Source organism: Podarcis melisellensis (genome assembly GCF_964234715.1).
Source record: "Podarcis melisellensis genome assembly, chromosome: 1".
Taxonomy (NCBI): domain Eukaryota; kingdom Metazoa; phylum Chordata; class Lepidosauria; order Squamata; family Lacertidae; genus Podarcis; species Podarcis melisellensis.
The window spans coordinates 74,000,568-74,019,413 of record NC_138528.1 but is presented as its reverse complement, the minus strand read 5'-3'; the positions used below and the strand labels follow the sequence as shown (position 1 = coordinate 74,019,413).

At 44.9% G+C, this 18,846-nt stretch overlaps 1 protein-coding gene across 3 annotated transcripts in view; it reads right to left on the bottom strand.

Annotated features, from left to right (window-relative positions):
* DUSP8 (dual specificity phosphatase 8) overlaps nucleotides 1-18,846 on the bottom strand; it is an 82,392-nt gene that overhangs the window by 37,889 nt on the left and 25,657 nt on the right. For all 3 annotated transcript variants that reach the window (XM_081903832.1, XM_081903834.1, XM_081903833.1), the window contains one exon: nucleotides 9,839-9,977. In XM_081903832.1, coding sequence (XP_081759958.1) covers nucleotides 9,839-9,977 — 139 coding nt within the window. The remainder of the gene's footprint in view (nucleotides 1-9,838; nucleotides 9,978-18,846) is intronic.

The following is an 18,846-nucleotide window of genomic DNA, read 5'->3' as shown; positions in this document are numbered from 1 at the left end:
AGCCAGGGCCCAATCTGTAACTTCCCCTCTGCTAGAATCAGACAGATTCAGCACCCACAACCTTGTCTTGTATATTCAGGGCAAAGCTCAGGATCTGGTTTGCTTGCTTCAGGATAACACAGAAAGAGGCCTTTAGTTGGAAATTAGGGTTTTTGTTTGTTTGTTTGTTTGTTTGTTTGTTTTTAAATAACAGGCCTTCTGGGCCACCACCTGAGGTGAATACATCTGACTTAGCACTGACCAACTGTGAGGAAGTATAAGTAAGTCCTATAGAGATACATCATGTGTTGTTAGTTTCATTTATCATTAGGGTCAGGTACTACTGTGGGCAACAGCACACACACTATTTGGAGCATCTTTCAAGCTAGTGTGACATGATAATGCTAATGGTTCTACTGTTAGTAAATGTGCTGGTCATGGGCATAGCCAAGGGGGGGATAGGGGGCAGCTGCCTCCTAAATCAATTCAAATCAATACAAATATGAGGTTCTGCCCCCCAAAAAATCCTGGCTACGCCCATGGTGCTAGCCCTCATCATGGTGTACCCCGGCTCACAGCACCCATTTTTTGTTAGAGGAGGAAGCAAGGGAAAACACTGCTGCCAACTGTCTCAAAAGAGCTACTTGACTCAGACTTTAAATAACCAATTCCATAAACTGTTTCAAGCACCAGTGACGTAAGTTGTGATTTGTGCCATTGATGCTGAAGCACGATCCTATTCTTGACTAGCTCTGCCCCACCCTCCCCAGGAAATCTCTCTCTCCCATTCCTATTAGCAATCAAACAATGCACGCCTGGTCCTCTCTCCAGAGCGGAGTAGGTGGCCCCTGCCGAGCTGCACAGAAGCACCAAAGGCAGCTGCGGTGTCAGCACTTGGGTCCGGCACATGCCAACTCTTCACCACCCCTGTAAGCAAACATAAAAGGGGAAAGAGGCTGGTGAGGGCTCCCTTGCCTCCTCCAGCCCAACACCATCCTTGCTGACAGCATGAACTTAAGAGGACTTTCAGGCAACATGCTTGATAAGCCAATTATAATAAAAGTGCAGAGGTGTTGAGGGAGGGGCTGCAGATGTTGCTCTGGAATCAGCAGAGGTTAAAGAACAGTCAGGCTCCTGCAGGAATAGCAGCGCTGGGAGGGAGAGGGGGTACGTAATGCAGAAAAAATGTTGGCTCCATTCACTTTTTCGCCGCTTCTTGTGACGTCAGGAAATCCATCTAAATCAACATGCTTGCTCCTCCTGCAAAGGGTGGGCAGCAGGCAGGGCTGTTTACACGTACAAAGCAGTACTGGCAACCTACCTACTGCCTGAGAAATGAAGAAGAAGAACTCTCCTCCTCCTTCCCATCTCCCATACTCCCACCTATACCTGCTTGCTGAGAGCTGGGGCTGCAGGAGGAATCCCTTCTACCCCATGTCAATCCTCTGGCACTATGAGCTGCTATATTCCCTGCAGGTAACATGGGCACCAAGTCGCTACATGCAGAGGTATGAGGTATGATAAAAGCATTGTGAAAGACAGCAAAGCAGAGCCATACAGCAGGTGTGTGTGCCCAAGGCATCCCAGCAAGCAAGCAAGCAGCACCATCAAGGGTAAGACAGCCTGGAGTCCTAGCCCTGCTGACTGTGGAGCTGTAGCAGTGGTTGAACTCTTGCTACAAGTGGGGAATTCTCACCCGGTTGCATAAGCCAATAGATTTTAATGGCTGTCAGCGGCAGGGAAATTCCAAATGGGGTTTCTGAGGCCAGTGGGAGTGCTTTGTATCCTTACCGCAAGATATCAAGGGTAAAAGAGGATACTGCTGCTTACCAGCAGCCTTTCTGCTAGTTTTCTATATAGGTATGAAGGCTAGTCTATCTGAAACAGATCTTTATCTATGGGCTTAACCATCTGGGCTTTGGATATTGCTTCTTGCCTATGAAAACATAGTCACATTTGCACATATTCATCTGATTAACAATTTTATTAAAAAAGTTACCTAGAAGATTTTAAAAACACATTTTTGGCTCAGATGTTTTCTTTCATTTTTTGTGCCCTAGAAGAAATGCTAGCACAAAGATTCTTGAAGGCCTCCCCTCCCCCTCTATCTACTGAGATATGACTCCCCAATAAAAGTACCAAGCACAGGTACAGCCCATCCAGTATGAAGGAAGCACCCATCAATGCATGCTATGGCCCTCTTTAGACCAACACGGCTACCTACCTGAATTTAAAATATAGGTGAGCAATGGTCAGGCACAAACTGGGTCTCTCCTGACATGTATGGAAACAGCATGCCTGAAAAATGCATGGGTGCTGCCTTCATATCCAATTGTCCCCACATGCATTCATCATGGGGGCACCCATATCAGAGTACAAAAAAATCTGGAGTTACAGTTCTGAGATGATGGTGATGATGATGATCTTGGTTCAATTACTGATGTAGTCATGATTACACTATATTGACATAATTGGTACTACCTGGCAGACAAGCTGTCTAATACTAAACAGGTTTCCTATAAGTCCCACTGAATTTGGTGGGCCTTAATTGTGGGTGCTTTCAGAACAATCCTATGCATGATTACTTGGGTGTAAGTGCAGGTACTGGATGTTACTTCCCTCATTGTGATTTCATTTCACATACTAGAGAAATAAGCCCCCTTCCTGTGTCCCTGCTCATGTAATTAAATTACTTGAGAGGGAGAACAGGGCCACACCAGCAGATCACACATCCTTGCATTGGGACAACACCCATTCACCAGGAAAATGTCTGCAACCAGCAAGCCTGCCAAATGCATGTGGGCTCTCCCTGTCATCTGGAACCTTGATTACATAAGGGGAAAACACCTGGAGGGGGTGATGGATTACCCAGGGGTAAGCAAACTTTTTCAGCAGGGGGCCGGTCCACTGTCCCTCAGACCTTGTGGGGGCCGGACTATATTTTTTTGGGGGGGGGAGAACGAATTCCTATGCCCCACAAATAACCCAGAGATGCATTTTAAATAAAAACACACTTTCTACTCATGTAAAAACACACTGATTCCCGGACAGTCCACAAGCCAGATTTAGAAAGCGATTGGGCTGGATCCGGCCCCCGGGCCTTAGTTTGCCTACCCATGGATTACCCCTATGTATGCCAATTGTAGCATATAATGGCTATTCAACTGAAATTTTAGTAACTGAATCCATTACAGTTTCAACAGAATCCATGAAAAATTCCCCTTATAGCCACTTCTCAATGTAAGACATGCTCACTCTCTTGAAACATAAAATGTTAGAAAACAGGACCACAGAAAAACAATACATTTGCACAGGAAAGCTTCTATAAAGAAACAAATGTGAAGAATAGGAACCTTTCCTGGTAGTTATAGATGTATGTTACAATGTTATATCTTAAAATAGATGTTTGGGCAGGTAAACCTTTGGAAATTGACACCAAAGTAAGCTTCAGACCACCCAGGCATTGAACCATTTAGTCTAAATTAATAGCCTGTACATTAGACCAAAGAGGAAATTTTGTATGTGTGTGTGCGTGTGTTAGAAATCTGCTCTGCCTTCCTCTTTTAAGTTTTCAGCAGCCTTTTTCTTATTTTGAGTCATGCTTTCCACATAAAACTCAGCAGCCGTGACCCAGTGTTCTACATTTCAGTTCCTCTCCTCCACCCAGCACATTAGTGGTCTGTGTTTGACATTAGTGAATTGGCGGGCTCCAGGGCATGCAGTTCATGACGCCACAGCAAAAACACACATAAGAATCTTTGCCAAAACCTCAGGAAGGAAATTACCAGCAACTTCTGGGAACAGGCTCACTCCCCTCCCTGAATGTAATGGGGTGGGTGTGCATGCACACGCCTGAGAAACCGAATATATGTGCAAGTTGGGATATGTGAATGTAAAATAGAAACGTATATGGAGTCTGATAAGCCACTTTTTCTTCAGTGGCAAAAGTTCTGCTAAATACACAAAGGACTGTATTGGAGAATGCTGAGAGAACATTTACAAGACACTTATACTGTTTTTTTTAGTTAAAAAAATGAGGTTTTTTTATCATGCTTATCCTCTGAGAAGCTCAAGGCAGCTCATTTTATCCTCAATTCTGCCGTGTGGTTGATTAGGCATTGAACCTGTTAATCCCAAATCCAAGCCCAACATCCAATCCCTTACACTGGGGTCAGGTGGATGGAAGTAGATCAGGATCTCCTGGCATATTTTCAGTTAGATTGTCAAAGGTTTCTGACTCTCAAATGTTTAACAGTGTTAATAGCGAAACTGCATTTCTTCTGCTCTTAAACTGGGTTGTTAGAATCCTGTCTTAGTAATAACTCAGATGTAGGTAAGCTATTTTTATATGCAAGTAACTGGCTTTGTCCCCAAGCCATCATGTTGCATTTGTCTCTGTTTCCTTGAGCCACTATTCTGCAGCTTGCTCTGGTTGGAGGACCTCAGGAGTTGAGTAAAAATTAAATGATCCTGCAGGCCTCCTACCTGTCCACACCTACAGGGGGAATGTGATAGCGAGATGGTTTGCACATTAAACTAAGCCAAACCATGGCTTACCATGAATCCGCAAACTGCCAGAGAGATCCTGACCACTGCGCTCCTCCCTCATGGTTTGGGCTAGTGTGTCACCTAAATCTGGGCTCAGTTTGTCTCATCCAGACAAACAACAAGATGTAAACCCAAGAACAAACCTGGGTCACTGCTTGTGGCTTGGACAACAAACTAAGTCAAACAGTACAGGGAGGCTGGGGGAAGAGTGCTAAGCCACGGTTTGGCCAGTCAGTGTAGACAAAACTGAACTGGACAGAGGCAACATAAGGCAGCTTCCTGTATTCCTATACATACTGGGAGTGAGAATGGGCAGAGAGGAAAGGTAAACATGGTCAGGGACTGCAGGGACACAAGAGAGGATGAAGTTCACATACTGATTGGAAATAAACAGTTACAACTTGGGCAGCAAGACTCCAGGGTAAAAAGGCTGCTCTTTATTTGTAGTTGTGCCTAGGAGATACAGTAGTACCTCAGGTTACATACACTTCAAGTTACATATGCTTCAGGTTACACACTCCACTAAGCCAGAAATGGTGCTTCAGGTTAAGAACTTTGCTTCAGGATAAGAACAGAAATTGTGCTCTGGCTGCGCGGCAGCAGGAGGAGGCCCCATTAGCTAAAGTGGTGCTTCAGGTTAAGAACAGTTTCAGGTTAAGAACAAACCTCAAGAACAAATTAAGTACTTAACCCGAGGTACCACTGTACTGAAATGTATGACCAGTGAGCTGTTTTACAGACTCTACCCCCAGGAAAGCAGAAGGGATTTCTGGGAGTTCAGGGTAAATTACAAATACTCTGGATGTGCTCGGCACAGCCTCACACCTTAAACAAGCTCACGGAAGACCCAGAATTATGTAATTTGTGCAGGGGCTGCTTGTCCTTGATTTATACCACAGTGACCTTGCAACTGTGGCACACAGTCTGCCGCCCGCAAGTCCCGCCTTGCCTACATCCGTTCTCCTTCTATGGGGAATTGCTGTCATGTGAAAATTGTTCAGAGCACAGCAAATACACTTGGCTGAATCACCACCTTCCTCCTCTCCCCACTGCTTGTGTTCTGTAACAATCAAATCTAAAGCAGTGCAGGGCATGGGCAGCAGACTCTAAAGCCATCATTACAGATGCTATCTTCCTAAACTAGCGATTATTTTACGGCTATATACTGTAGCGAGAGCAAGCATCTTTAGCCAATATAACATCAGAGCTCTGCTATGCCAAATGCTGTTTGTTGCTGAGCAACAGTCTCTGCCCAGAAGGACTCCGGCACCAACAGATAAGACACTGACATTTGCATTCTCCATTTTATAGGTGTTGGACAAAAGATTATTCAACTTGTCAATAGCAGACAGCAAGCTCATGGTAAGAACTATTCTCCAGAGATCAAATATACTCTTGGGAGTGGACTAAAATTCTGCAATGAAGACACCCTGACTGTATTTCTGAGATTTTTATTCACATTGCTTCCAAGAGATTCTCCTTGCATCACATGCTTGTTCCTGTAATCCCATGTCTAAAGAAATTCTACCCCCTCTCCACACCTGTGACATTATCATCATCATCATCACCATCATCAAATGTGTACGCCACTTAAAGCAGTTATGCATTCAAGGCATCCAGATAAATGCAACATTTCACAAAAACAACCATCATGGCACAAACCTGGTACTACAAGCGACATTTCTGGTTGGACAAGTTTGGCAGAGTTGTAAACAAAGCTATATAAACAGCAGCTCTGTTCAATCTACGGTGGCAATACACATTATAATGCAAGGGCTAAAACAGAAACATTTCACGTGCTATATTGTAACTAATTTGCTTGACTTTAACGCCAGACATGAATGTGGAAAAGTTAGCTGAACGGAGAAAGGACTTTAGTACTGGGGTGTCTATTGCGGCACCCTGTGTATCGAGGCATGTGGCACTCTCAGACAGCCCCTTTGGCATCTGCCAGGGTTCCCTGCCCCTCCCAAATTTAATGATTTTAAAACTGAGATGGGGGCCTCCTCTTTGGATAGTTGGTGTGGGTAATTCCTGTTTTGGGGGGTGTTGATTGCTTGATTTCCTTATCTGTGTTTTATTTTGGGGGGAGGAGAACAGATGTTTTGCCTGTTATTTTCAAAGGGATTCTGAGCACCACAAGTTTTTCTTCTGCAATTTGCACAGGGGGGATGAAAATTTTCTTCTTGATATTGGAAGCTAACCACCCCCACCCCCCCAATGCAAATTGCAGGCATGAGAGTCCCTGATCCAGTTTAGGACCATTGCATGAGGGTGCATGTGTTAAAGCTCCCTAACTTCTATGCTAGGATCTGAACCCATATTGTGGTGTGGGGAGGGGGCACGCCGGCAGTTTTTGGAAAAAATAAGGGTTGCACTCAAAAGCAAGCTATGGAGTAAATGCCATGTGTCGCTTGGCCCAGAGTGCTAGGTAGCAATATAAGCAGCAGATCTGGCTCCCAGAGTTATGGAATGAATAAGTGGGTTTAATCTTCATCTGCCTTTTCCTTTCTTTGTCCACTTGGGAGATTTCATTCATTCACACGCCTTTCCTTTGGAGCTCGCTAGCACTGTAACTGTACACACTCTGCAGAAAGCTATAATTAGAATATCATGCTTACTTAGCCACTTTACCATATGGGCTGTGGTTTGGGATAAGAGTCCCTCAGGGACCCTGATTCATTGCAATGAACCCCCCACCACTACCCTCCTTTTCCTCTTTCCGAATGAATCCATTGATTCTTTTTTTTAAGTGTTCTGGAAAAGAGCCCTGCTCATTCATTCACTCTGTAAATACTAACAAGGTTAGCGGGGAAGATTTGTTGACTCCCTGAAATCCTACCTATTTTTCTACTCTGATTGTCCAGTTCTGCAAACTCTGTTGGTTACTAGTTTCATGGAAATGACGCCAAACAAGAGCCAAGATGCAAGATCCATGCCGGCAGTTATGGCACAGGTAAGAGGGAAAGGCACAGAAAGAAGAAAGCTTTGCAGTGGCACGACAATGTGCTCATGTTCAGTAAGCCTGGGCTCGCTGCCTCAGACTGGCTCAGGCTGATTCCTGCAGATGTGCAACACTCCCCTCTACTGGGCAAAATGGGATTTGTAGAGCATCGATGCAGCAATCCTTCTGCCCACCCCCCAGCACAGCATACAGAACTTTTCCATGCTAAGTGGAACAGGTCAGTGGAATAGGTGTCTATAGTTACTCCTGCTTCCTTCAGAACATATTATTCAACCAGTCCATGGCCAAAATCAGACAGCCTTCTCTTCCAATGGTGTCCCCCAATATTCAAAAGTGCACTACATCTGAACATGCAATGTTCTATCTAGCCACCATGACTACTAGCCATTGATGGGCCTCCACTCTCTATGCCTTTGACTTATACCCCTGTAAAGCTATTTGCATTGTGGCCATTGCAACATTTTGTGGCAGACAATTCCTCAGGCACATTAGGGTGTAAAAGCTCACAGCAGCAGAATGTTTTTAACTATTGCTAGAATTAACATTAAGAATTTATACTTTCACATTTCATAAAAATGCCAAACACCACACTTTTTTCTGCTACCTAAATTATACATAATGGATTTCACGTTCCTAACTTAAGCTTGGTTGGATAAAAATTCCGTATATTTCCATTCTTCCCCCCCCCCCCCTCAATTTCCATTCTCCTCACCTCCAAAAACATTTTTCTCCCTAGGCTTTTATATTCCCTGATATGTTACACCTCTAAGTAAAGGAACAGATTACAAAACCCCAAAGGGTTATAACAATTAGCAACTGAATAAAAGTCACAAGATAATCTTAATATATGGAACAAACCGTATCCTTAGAGTCCCTAATTGAGTCCACAACACATATCCATATTTAACATCAATTCCTGTCCAATATAAGAGGGCAAAAGAGAAGACCATGAATCTTGCTCTCACACAATAGCTAACAGAGTTAAGCAAGGCAACTAGAACTTGGGAATAAAGGTATATGGCAAAGAAGCCCCAGAAGGTGCAATCATATGAGTGCTTGAGTTTTGTAGGAACACGGCCTATTTTCTCTATCTGGTATTTTAAGCTCAGTGGCATCATCAGGCACCCACAACAGGCATCAGGCATGATGGTCATTTTAAAGCCCCTTCCATGGGTCTGCAAGTTCTTGAATCCTAGCAGAATCCCTGCTAAAGGCAGTCAAGGTATCTAGTAGCATAGGAGTGGGAATAATGTGGTCCTGTAGATGTTGTTGAACTGACTCCCATATTATTATTATTATTATTATTATTATTATTATTATTATTATTATTATTATTATTATTATTAGAATTTATATACCACCCTATACCCTGGAGTCTCGGGGCAATTCACAGAATAAAATCAAGATATAAAACCACAAAATACCTAATAAAAAACACCCCCCAAAAAAACACATTTTAAAAGGGCATAGGATATAAATCAAATCAACCAAAGGCCTGGTTAAAAAAGAATGTTTTTTGCCTGGCACCTAAAGGTGTATAATGAAGGCGCCAGGCGAGCCTCCCTGGGACAGCATTCCACAAATGGGAAGCCACTGCAGAGAAGGCCTGTTCTCATGTTGCCACCCTCTGGACCTCTCAAGGAAGAGGCACGTGAAGAAGGGCCTCAGAAGATGATCTCAGCGACCGGGTAGGTTCATGTGGAAAGAGGCGGTCCTTGAGATATTGTGGTCCTGAGCCATTTAAGGCCTCAGCCAGCATGGCCAATAGTGGGATTTATAGTCCAGCAACATTTAGGGTCACAAGCTCCCTTCCCAAAATTATATCAGCCTGCACATTCCACTTCAGATAATGTTACTGTTTCCGAAGAGGAGGGTTTACAAAACAAAAACAAAACAAAACTGTGACGTGGCTGCAGTAAAGCACTTTCAGGAATACAGGTTGCTATTTAGGCCACAAGGTACTCGAGACCTAGAAAGGTATTGCAATAAAGGCTTACCATTGATTCCTCTCTCACACTCTAGCATCCATCCTGATGCCATGACACATCATCCAACCCCTTGGTAAAGTTCCCTTCTTCGTAGCTGTGCAATTAAATTCAGGAGTGACACAAAAGATGGAGGGGGAAGCTATTCCACCCTTGGTCCACCAATGCAGCTCTATTAGTTACAGCAAACATCACATCTGGGGCTTGTGTCCAACATAAATCACATGGAAAGAACACTAAACGGCAAGACAGAGTAGTCTGTGGCTTTCTACAGCCGCTTTTTGTCCTCTGAAGTGCTTCTTTCCCATACACTTAACAGGCAACATCTTGGCCTTTCACTATGGCTGCCACCAATTCCTACCTGTGAGGATGGAGACATTGTGGAAGCAGCTGTCCAGCTTGCCTAGGAGGATGGAGAGAAAACTGTCAGACGCCAGTCCATTGGCATCCCGTGTGCTCTGGTCATAGACCACCACATCTTGGTGGTCTTCTGCTTCTACCTGCAAGAGAAATGCCACAAGAAGACAAACGTTATTCCATAACCCATAAATGTTAAATTGCTACAGCTTTCAAAACAAAGAAAACTGAGTGGATCTCTTTACTGTCCCCACCCAGGGGGACAATGGTTTGCCCCACTCCTTCGTATGATCTCTCTTCATTTATAAATGCTTTGAAGGAAAGCAGGAGAGAGCAGGACTTGTGTGAGAAAGCTGTTGTTAGTGGTTGCAGAGTTAACAGAGTTTATTATTCTGGCATATGTAGAATACAGAAACTCTGTTATCCACCTATGTTAGCAAAGGGTGGTCAAGCCATGCCAGAATGTAGCAGGTAACACAGCTCCGAAAATGCACAAATCGTATTCAGGAACTGTACTGTACAGAACAGTGCAGTGCTCAGTTATCTGAAGTTTGTGGAGGCCAGGAGAGGGAGAAGAGGTCCTCTCAGCACCTTCGCAGAACAAATAACACAAATGATAATGGATGTTTATAGCAGAAGTACTAACTCAGCCAATTTGTCATCAACCACCCCTGTCTCTGTGCTATTAGCATCCCATGCATTCAGCGATTATTTACAAAGCAACACTAAAACGTGTGCGCTGCTTTGCAAAATGAAAGTCAGATCCCTGCTCAGAAGCTTATAAACCAAAATTTGACAACAGAGGAGACAAAAAAGGAGGGTAAGAAAATGGAGGCACCTCACAGCAAAAGAATATGCATTCTTTTCGGTTACTAGTTTCCAAACGAGACAAGGACTAATGGCTAATGGGTACTTTGAAGATTGGAGGAAGCTGGGCTAAGCCAGCAGCCTCACAGAAGAAGAGGAGTGATCTGGAGAAGTGGTGTCATATACGTGCTCTGGAGGAAATTTCAGGGAAGGAAGAAAAAGCAGAGGTTGTTTTGTTTTGTTTTTTAAAGGAATAGGAGCCATTTGATAGATGAGGACAGGGAACTAATTATGGGCATCCCCTATGAAGAACACAACCACCACCACAAGAATGAGGACTACAACAGATGTTAGCAATAAGCAGGAGCAGATGAAGTACAAATGACCCAGGCTTTCTTTCACACTTCCCAGGAAGGTGTGAAGTGGGAATCTGCACACTGCATCTGTGGGGAGATACAGTAATTACAGGAAGGTGTGAAGTGGGAATCTGCACACTGCATCTGTGGGGAGATACAGTAATTACAGATCTGTGTGGAGCTCACACTTCTCTCTCTGTAAAGCAGACGTGCAAAGTCCCATTGAGCATGAAAAAAGGCTTCCTCTCGACAGTGGGTTATGGGGGTGGGGGAGGTCAAAGCCACTACGCTAACTCCACCCACCCAAACACAGAAATTAAAGCTGGACAACCAGGGTGGAAATGCGTACTCTTTCTCTCCCCCCCACATTTTCATACTTCCATCCCGTACCACTCACTTCCTAACCATCCACCCCAACAGCAGTGGTATCGTTTCTGAAGAATTGGGTGGGATTTGTCAGGAAGCAGGGAGAATCAAGTGTTTGTGGGTGCCCTTAAAAGGGGGCTAGGGTTAGCCTTCATCAGCTAAGCTAAGCCCCCTTTCAGAACAAGGCCAGAAAGCACACACCTCCTAAGGCAGCCTTTGCTAACCTGACATCCTCCAGGTGTTTTGACAGCAACTCCCAATGGCCGTGCTGGCTGGGAGTCACAGTGCAAAACATCTGGAGGGCACCAGGTTAGCAAAGGCTGCAGGAAACACATCTATTCCCATTCCCAGAATCAGAATAAGCTGTTCTTTGCCATCTGGCCTGCAATCAGTTGTATTCTCTCAGATTCTAACAGGATTTCTCCATGGTACAAAATGCCATGTGGGGGTGGGGTGCGTGCAGATTAGAGCAGAGAAGAAGGTCGGGGGACGATTTCTCTAGTACAATTTTCTCTAAGATAAAGTAAAAAAAAAAAAAAGGTGAAGGACCGGTGGATGATTAAGTCCATTCAAAGGCGTCTATGGGGTGTGGCACTCATCTTGTTTCAGAACGAGGGAGCTGTGGTGGGAAGGTAAACAATTTTCTTTACACCAGCACAAGGAAGCAGACCCAAGTCCGGAACTTTGTACATGTGCAGAAAAGAAGGCATGAGGTACACCGGGTTTGCGAGAATGTATCATTTGATCCCTGAGTAGGGACAAAAGGGGTTTCCCTCCGATGACAAGCCTCCATGGCATACCTAGGGCCATGGCAGGAGCAGAGGCGGAGAGTGCAAGGCACAGTCAGGGGCTGCCGTGCCTAATGAAAGGTTAATGCATTAAAGGCCGATAAAATCCTCACAGTGCCACGGCTCAGTGCATCCACTGAATAGGCTGATGGGTGGCATACGCCGGCCTTCTGAGCTGGCGGCCTTCCTCCCTCTGGCGCAAAGCACATCTATCATTCTGCTGTCAGAGAACAGCAGCTGTGGTGAAGCAAAGCCAGAGAGAGAGAGAGAGAGAGACAGACAGACAGACGGATAGAAAGAGAGAGGGTGCTAGCCAAATGGGGGAAAGGACTAAACAGCTCTTTCCATTACATTACAGATAGTCTCTGAGTATGTGTTTGGTCAGCTTTGAAAGACACTTAAAATCAACTTCGCTTTCATATGCAGCCATCCTGCTGTTCAGTGTATCAGACCGAGGAAGAGCTGTGGAAAGCATACATGCCCTGGTAACAAAACTAAAAGCACATACCTTCTCCTAAAGAATGCTGGGAATTGTAGTTTGCTGAGAATTCTTTGTTTCAGATTCCTAACTCAGGCCCTGAGGAGAGGGAGTTACTAAATCTCTGGCACAAGCCTATGCACTCAAATAGACATGAAGCCAATCGGTGATTGCATCAGTAAATTTCTTTGTATAAAACCACAGAACTGATGTGCAAAGTGGGGGGGGGGAGGAGGTCCCTAACCCTTTCTCTCCCCCATCCCCACGGCTTCTATCCAAACCCCTTCCAGAACTGCTATTAGCAAAAAAAGGTGGGGAAACATACAGTCACAATATGGGGAAGTGTCATGGCTCAGTGGTAGAGCATCTAGTTTACTTGCAGAAGTTTCCAGGCTCTATTTCTGGCATCTCTGGGTCAGGATGGGAGAGACGTCTGACTGCAGCTTTTAGGGCTTGCTGTAATGCTAATAACTCCAAATGTCATTTCACTTCCTTTTTACCTTCAAATTCCTTTGCACTAGCCTAGTTAATTAGATGCATGAAAATAAGAAAACCTATCTGTGGATAGAAGCTAATGCTGCTTCTGTGCACGCCTGGTTTTCAAGAGTCTGGCATGTCAGTGCCCATGCAGACTACCACTAGCCCAGATGGCAGAAAGAGTCCAGCCATGCAGCACACGTCAGGTGTGCAATTGCCATGGGAACCGTACCACCCGTTCCTATATGAGACCACTTTTGTGAGAGTCCTGCAAGTCGGCCCACTAAATGGATGGACATGGCTATATTAGATCCATCAATATCACTAGGTCTGGCTTAACTCAGTTGGATGCAGCCTATGGAGCCCTTATGGCTGACCCTTTTTATGCCACACCAATCTCTCACATTTCTCCCTTTATACTAACAAATCTGGGGTGGGGAACAAAAGACTGCATCCTCAAAAAGCTAGGGAAGGTCACATCAGATTTTTGTTTAATTGCAGTCTCCTTCCTTGGAGGTTTCGAAGCAGAGGTTGGATGGCCATCTGTCGTGTACAATCTAGTTGAGATTCCTGCATAGCAGGGGGTTGAACTAGATGGCCCTTGGGGAACCTTCCAAGTCTACGACTCTATCTTAGCCATTTGAGAAGCTCATGCAAACCTAAACAAGATGAACAAAAAGCTACATCCCAGGCACCTTCCTCTGGACATAGAAGAGTGTGCAAAACCAACTTGCAAATCCACAGAGAAAACAGATTCTATTCCAAGTTGTTTTGAGTTCACTGGACCTGTTTAACCATGTGTAGTTGCCTGGCAACTTTCAACACATCCCTTGCTGATTGACTCGTGTCTGGCTGCCAGCATGAAACTTGAGGGATGCTATTGATGCTAATTTAGCCCTCAATTATGACTGTCAAAACAAACCACTATAAGAGAGCAGCATAAATAAATGCCAAGCATGTCATGCCTCACTAAATATTTCCAGTGGAAATGGATATTTGGTTTTGTCTGTAGTATCTGAAACTCAAGAGGGGTGGGAGTTAAGAAGCAGAAGGACTGTGGGACATTACGGCTGGAAAAGGAGCGGGAGAGAATTCCCCTTTTTATGCTCTAACGGAGAGGTTCTCATAAGAAGGGAGCCTGGTTCTTTGGCTGATCCTGCCTTCACCTGCACCTTCACACATATATACTCACGCCACATCTTTTATACTCACTGCCTGCCATTTTCCCTAGTACATATTCCAAAACCCTGTGATCAGAATCCAAAAGATACTGAGTGGCCCATTCCCATTTTAATTTCCCCTGCAACATGCTCATTAACACCAGTTCCAAGGCTTCAGCATGAATAACCTGCTAAGAAAATGCATGTGACATGCAGTGTTGCAACGATCATTTTGCACCTGAGAGGAATACTGAGAAATTGAGTTATTGATCTAGCTGAGAAGCACCAAAGGATACACTTCATTGGCCTTTCTGACTTAAAAAAACAAACAAGCAAACAACAACAACAATATATTTCCTGGCTTGTATTGGAAAATTTAATACAAGTGCCCTGCGTTTTTTAAAGATAACAGCAGACATTTATTCTTGTGACATAACCTAAGCACATCCAGCATGGCAAGCAAAGTAATCCCTCCAGCCCTGGCCACAGGGGCAAAGGTGACAGGAGAGTCACTCATGCGCAGTGCGCACTGCTGCCACAGGTGGGAGGATTCGCTACCAGGACAGGGCTGTTAGCAGCGAAGGAAACAACAGCTTTGGAAGCAGAATTATCCCACAGTAGGATTTAGTGTTCCTTCCACATGGGGAGCTTTGTTTTGGGCATTACTGACGGGTTGCTGAGCAACGGCAGATGGATGCGACACGGTTTATATCTTATTAAAGTTATAAGGTTTCAGGCAATAGAAATCCCAGACAAGCACTGGCAGCACAGAAGCAAGCCACATCGAGTAAACATGGTATTGCCTGGGCTGAGTTCAGAACTGGGGAATAGCGGGAAGGGGTGTGGATGTTTCAAATACATTTTGGCTAAACGGGATTGCGTTTCCTTCAACTATAAAAGTGTTGAGTGACGGCTGACATGGATCTATGTTTAAAAGCCTCAACTGTTAGTGCCTGCTTGCACAGGGTTCCCAAACCCTTTCTCTGCCCCCAGAATGCTTCCCTGACCAGACCTATGCAGTTTCCACTTGTCATAACCAAAGCCTCTCTTCCTTGTCTCCAGCTCAGGCTTCATCACCTACTACCTCGTCCCGACTTGTGAGAATGACAGAAGAGGGATGAAAAAGGGATGCACTTCTAAACAAACTTACCTGGGTTATACAATGCTGCGGCTGAATGAGCCTGCAGCATCAAAGCAAAACCCACAATCAAATAATCAAGCTTAACTGCAGTGATGTGCAACATTTCTTAACTCAAGAGCCCCCTTGATTCTTCCTCATTCAAAAGGTTGCGATCCTAAGCACATTTGCATGAAAATATAAATGCCATGGAAATCACCTTCCACATCAAGCACGTTTCAAGCTGCAGAGTAACAAATCAATCCCTACATATAAACTGGTTTGCCATGATAAAAGAATCCTAACCCCCCCCCCCTTTAGTGTTGCAAATGAAGGAACCGGATCTCAGCCCACAAATGTGATCATGCAAATTCGCCAACCCAGTAGCAAGGGACACAGACTAAGAGTGACATTCCAAACTAGAGAAGTCTCCTGTATGTTACTGTGTGTATGGAGGGGTCCTTGGGCAAAATGGCCTTAGCAAGCCATCTCCTTGAATGGGACCGCCTCCTCTTAAAACCGTGTTTATGGAAGACAATCTTACTCAGCTCCAAGTGATCTCCAAAGAAGAAGTGAATGCCCCATTCACTTGCCCTCCTTCTGTGGGTTCAACCTGCATATAGGTCCAGAGGGTGAGGTAAGCAGAGGATGCTGCTCCTAATTCTGTCCCAACCTGCTCATTCAGAGAGGGAAGGTGAAAAGTTAGCCATAGCAAGGAGGGGCAATACCAGGGCCAGAAGTTAGGGCCAGGCACAATGCAGAGGCCTTGGCATGAGCAACAGATTGCAGAGTCTTGAGGCCAGCCTTGGCTACAGGGAAGGGCATATTTCCCCAATGCATTTTCCCCATCACATTACTGGAATGACAATGGCTGGGAGGTGAGGCAATACACAGCATAGTATCTTCCTTCTCTTAAACCATAAAGAAACAGGAGACCTTGTAGAGCCTGGAGCTGACAACTCCCAAGGCTGCAATCCTAAATCTCAAGTAAGTCACAATGAACTCACAGGAACCTGATCCTGGGAAAGCATGTCCACGTCTGGCCTGCGCACATGTGTAAAAACATAACCTTCCTGTCTCACATACCAACCCAAATTATATAGGCCATACGGATCTCCTCTTACTCTTTCCATTCCCTACAGTTGCGAACTGGGAGGAGGGCCTGTCTTTATAGTCAGCACCTGACTGTTTTAGAAGCGATAATAAAATACTACTAGTACTAGATAAACATAATTTACCCAAAAGGGAGGAATTTGGGAGGACCTCTGGCTGCCTCCCAGCGCACACACACACACACAATTTCAAATTCTGTCAGCAGGAAACCAAAAAGGAGGGCAGGAGCTTGTCAGGAAGAATAATGGGGTAGGACAATTGTGCCTATGATGTCACCCTTCCTGCCATCTGCTACTCAGCAGCAGCTCCACTCACCCCCTGCCCCCTCCCCCATTAGAAACAAAAAGACCCCACATAATAACATGAGGGTAATTCACAACACTGCTGCCCTCCACGTGTCCCTCCTCATCTCAGGAGAGTTTGAAGAAGCATCACCGGTTACAAAAGAAGGCCAAAACTCACAATTTAAGCGTAATTGGTTTGGGGTTTTTTACTGTCCCAAAAAGAGTGGCCCTGGGTTGCAGGCGAGCAATCGAGGCATGTAGTAGGGATCTGCCCTGCTCTCAGATTCTTCTGACTCAACGCTTCACGTAAATATACTATCTGAACTAAGCTTAAGGAGGCTCCCATCGACCTGCCAGAAGCCACACATGGGACTGACTCAGGGGCTGCAAGTTAAAGGAGGAGGTTGCAACTTCATGAATGGACTGGCAGTCCTCCAAAGTTTCTCCTCTCTGACCACAAGGAAAGCAAACACATATTCAATTAATATTGGTTTTTTTAAAAAAAAAAAAAGCTAAAAAAGAACTAGTTGTATTTCATGCAGTTGTTACATGAGCAACTGAGAAGATAAGGGTGCAACAATCAACATCCTGAAAGGGATTTGCTTCTCTCTCTCTCTCTCTCTCTCTCTCTCTCTCTCTCTCTCTCTCTCTCTCTCTCTCTCTGCTATCTCTGACCTTGCCTCTAACAACTAAAGCCCCTTAGTCCCAGAACCCCAAAGGCTTACAGCTATAATTTACGAATGACCTTTATTACAAGCATCTTGACAACATATAAGATCTGTTTGGGCACTTACCCCTTGCGTGGTTACAGCTGCATAAGGAGATCAAGGTCATGCTTCTGACTCTGCGCCCTATCCCGGCTGAATGCCCCGACTGCTGTCCATGCACTGAGGGTAAGGTCTCAGGAAAGGGGCGAACTCTATGCAGGGTGGCTCCCTAGAACCCTGATAGCACAGAGTTCTAGATCATGGGAGTGGGGTGCCTATGTGTATAGAACAGGCTCCTCTCTTCTGATCTTTGGCCACTATGTGTGGACAGCAGGGTGATGGTGAGGGTATGGCCAGGTTCAGGAGGCCAGCATAGGAGATGCAGGAACCAGAGAGCTGCTGCATGGCATTTCTAGCCATCAGGAGGTAAAGCTTTGCTATCCTGCACAGCTCCTAGTCTATGCTCATGACCAGAAGCAGCAGAACATGGAAAACAAGCAGTGCATGCAAATTTGCTAGATATGCATAATTTATTGCTGCTGCAGAATTCAATTTATTTTTTTTACAACTGAACTTGGGTCACTTTGGCACAGAATCCTGTTCTGTGCATGTGAAGTTTATTTATTTATGTCACTTAAATTTATATCCCACCTTTACTCCAAGGGGCTCAAGATGGCATACATGGTATTCTCCCCTAGTTTCTACTCACAACAGTCCTGTGAGGTTGGCTAGGCTGAAAGACAGTGACTGAACCAAGGTCACCCGGTGAGCTTCATGGACAGGTAACAACTTGAACCCTGGTCTCCCAAGTCCTATTTTAACCACTACACAACACACTGGTTGTAAGTTGACAGTAAACTGGCCATAAAAAGGTAAAGGTAAAGGTAAAGGTACCCCTGACCGTTAGGTCCAGTCATGGATGACTCTGGGGTTGGCAGCTCATCTCACTCTATAGGCCGAGGGAGCTGGAGTTCGTCCGCAGACAGCTTCTGGGTCATGTGGCCAGCATGACTAAGCCGCTTCTGGCAAACCAGAGCAGCACACGGAAACGCCATTTACCTTCCCGCCGGAGTGGTACCTATTTATCTACTTGCACTTTGATGTGCTTTCGAACTGCTAGCTTGGCAGAAGCTGGGACTGAACAACGGAAGCTCACCCCTTCACGGGGATTCAAAACTGGTCATACTACTGTGAATAATGTGGTGTGTTAACAGAGTCCTACATAATATTTTTTATTAATTGTATAATTCTATGCAGACATACAAGTCAGTAGACCCCATTGAATACAATGACACTTACGTCAGAGCAAATATGCAAACAATATGTTGTTACAGGGCCAGGATTGCTTCCTTTTAGACA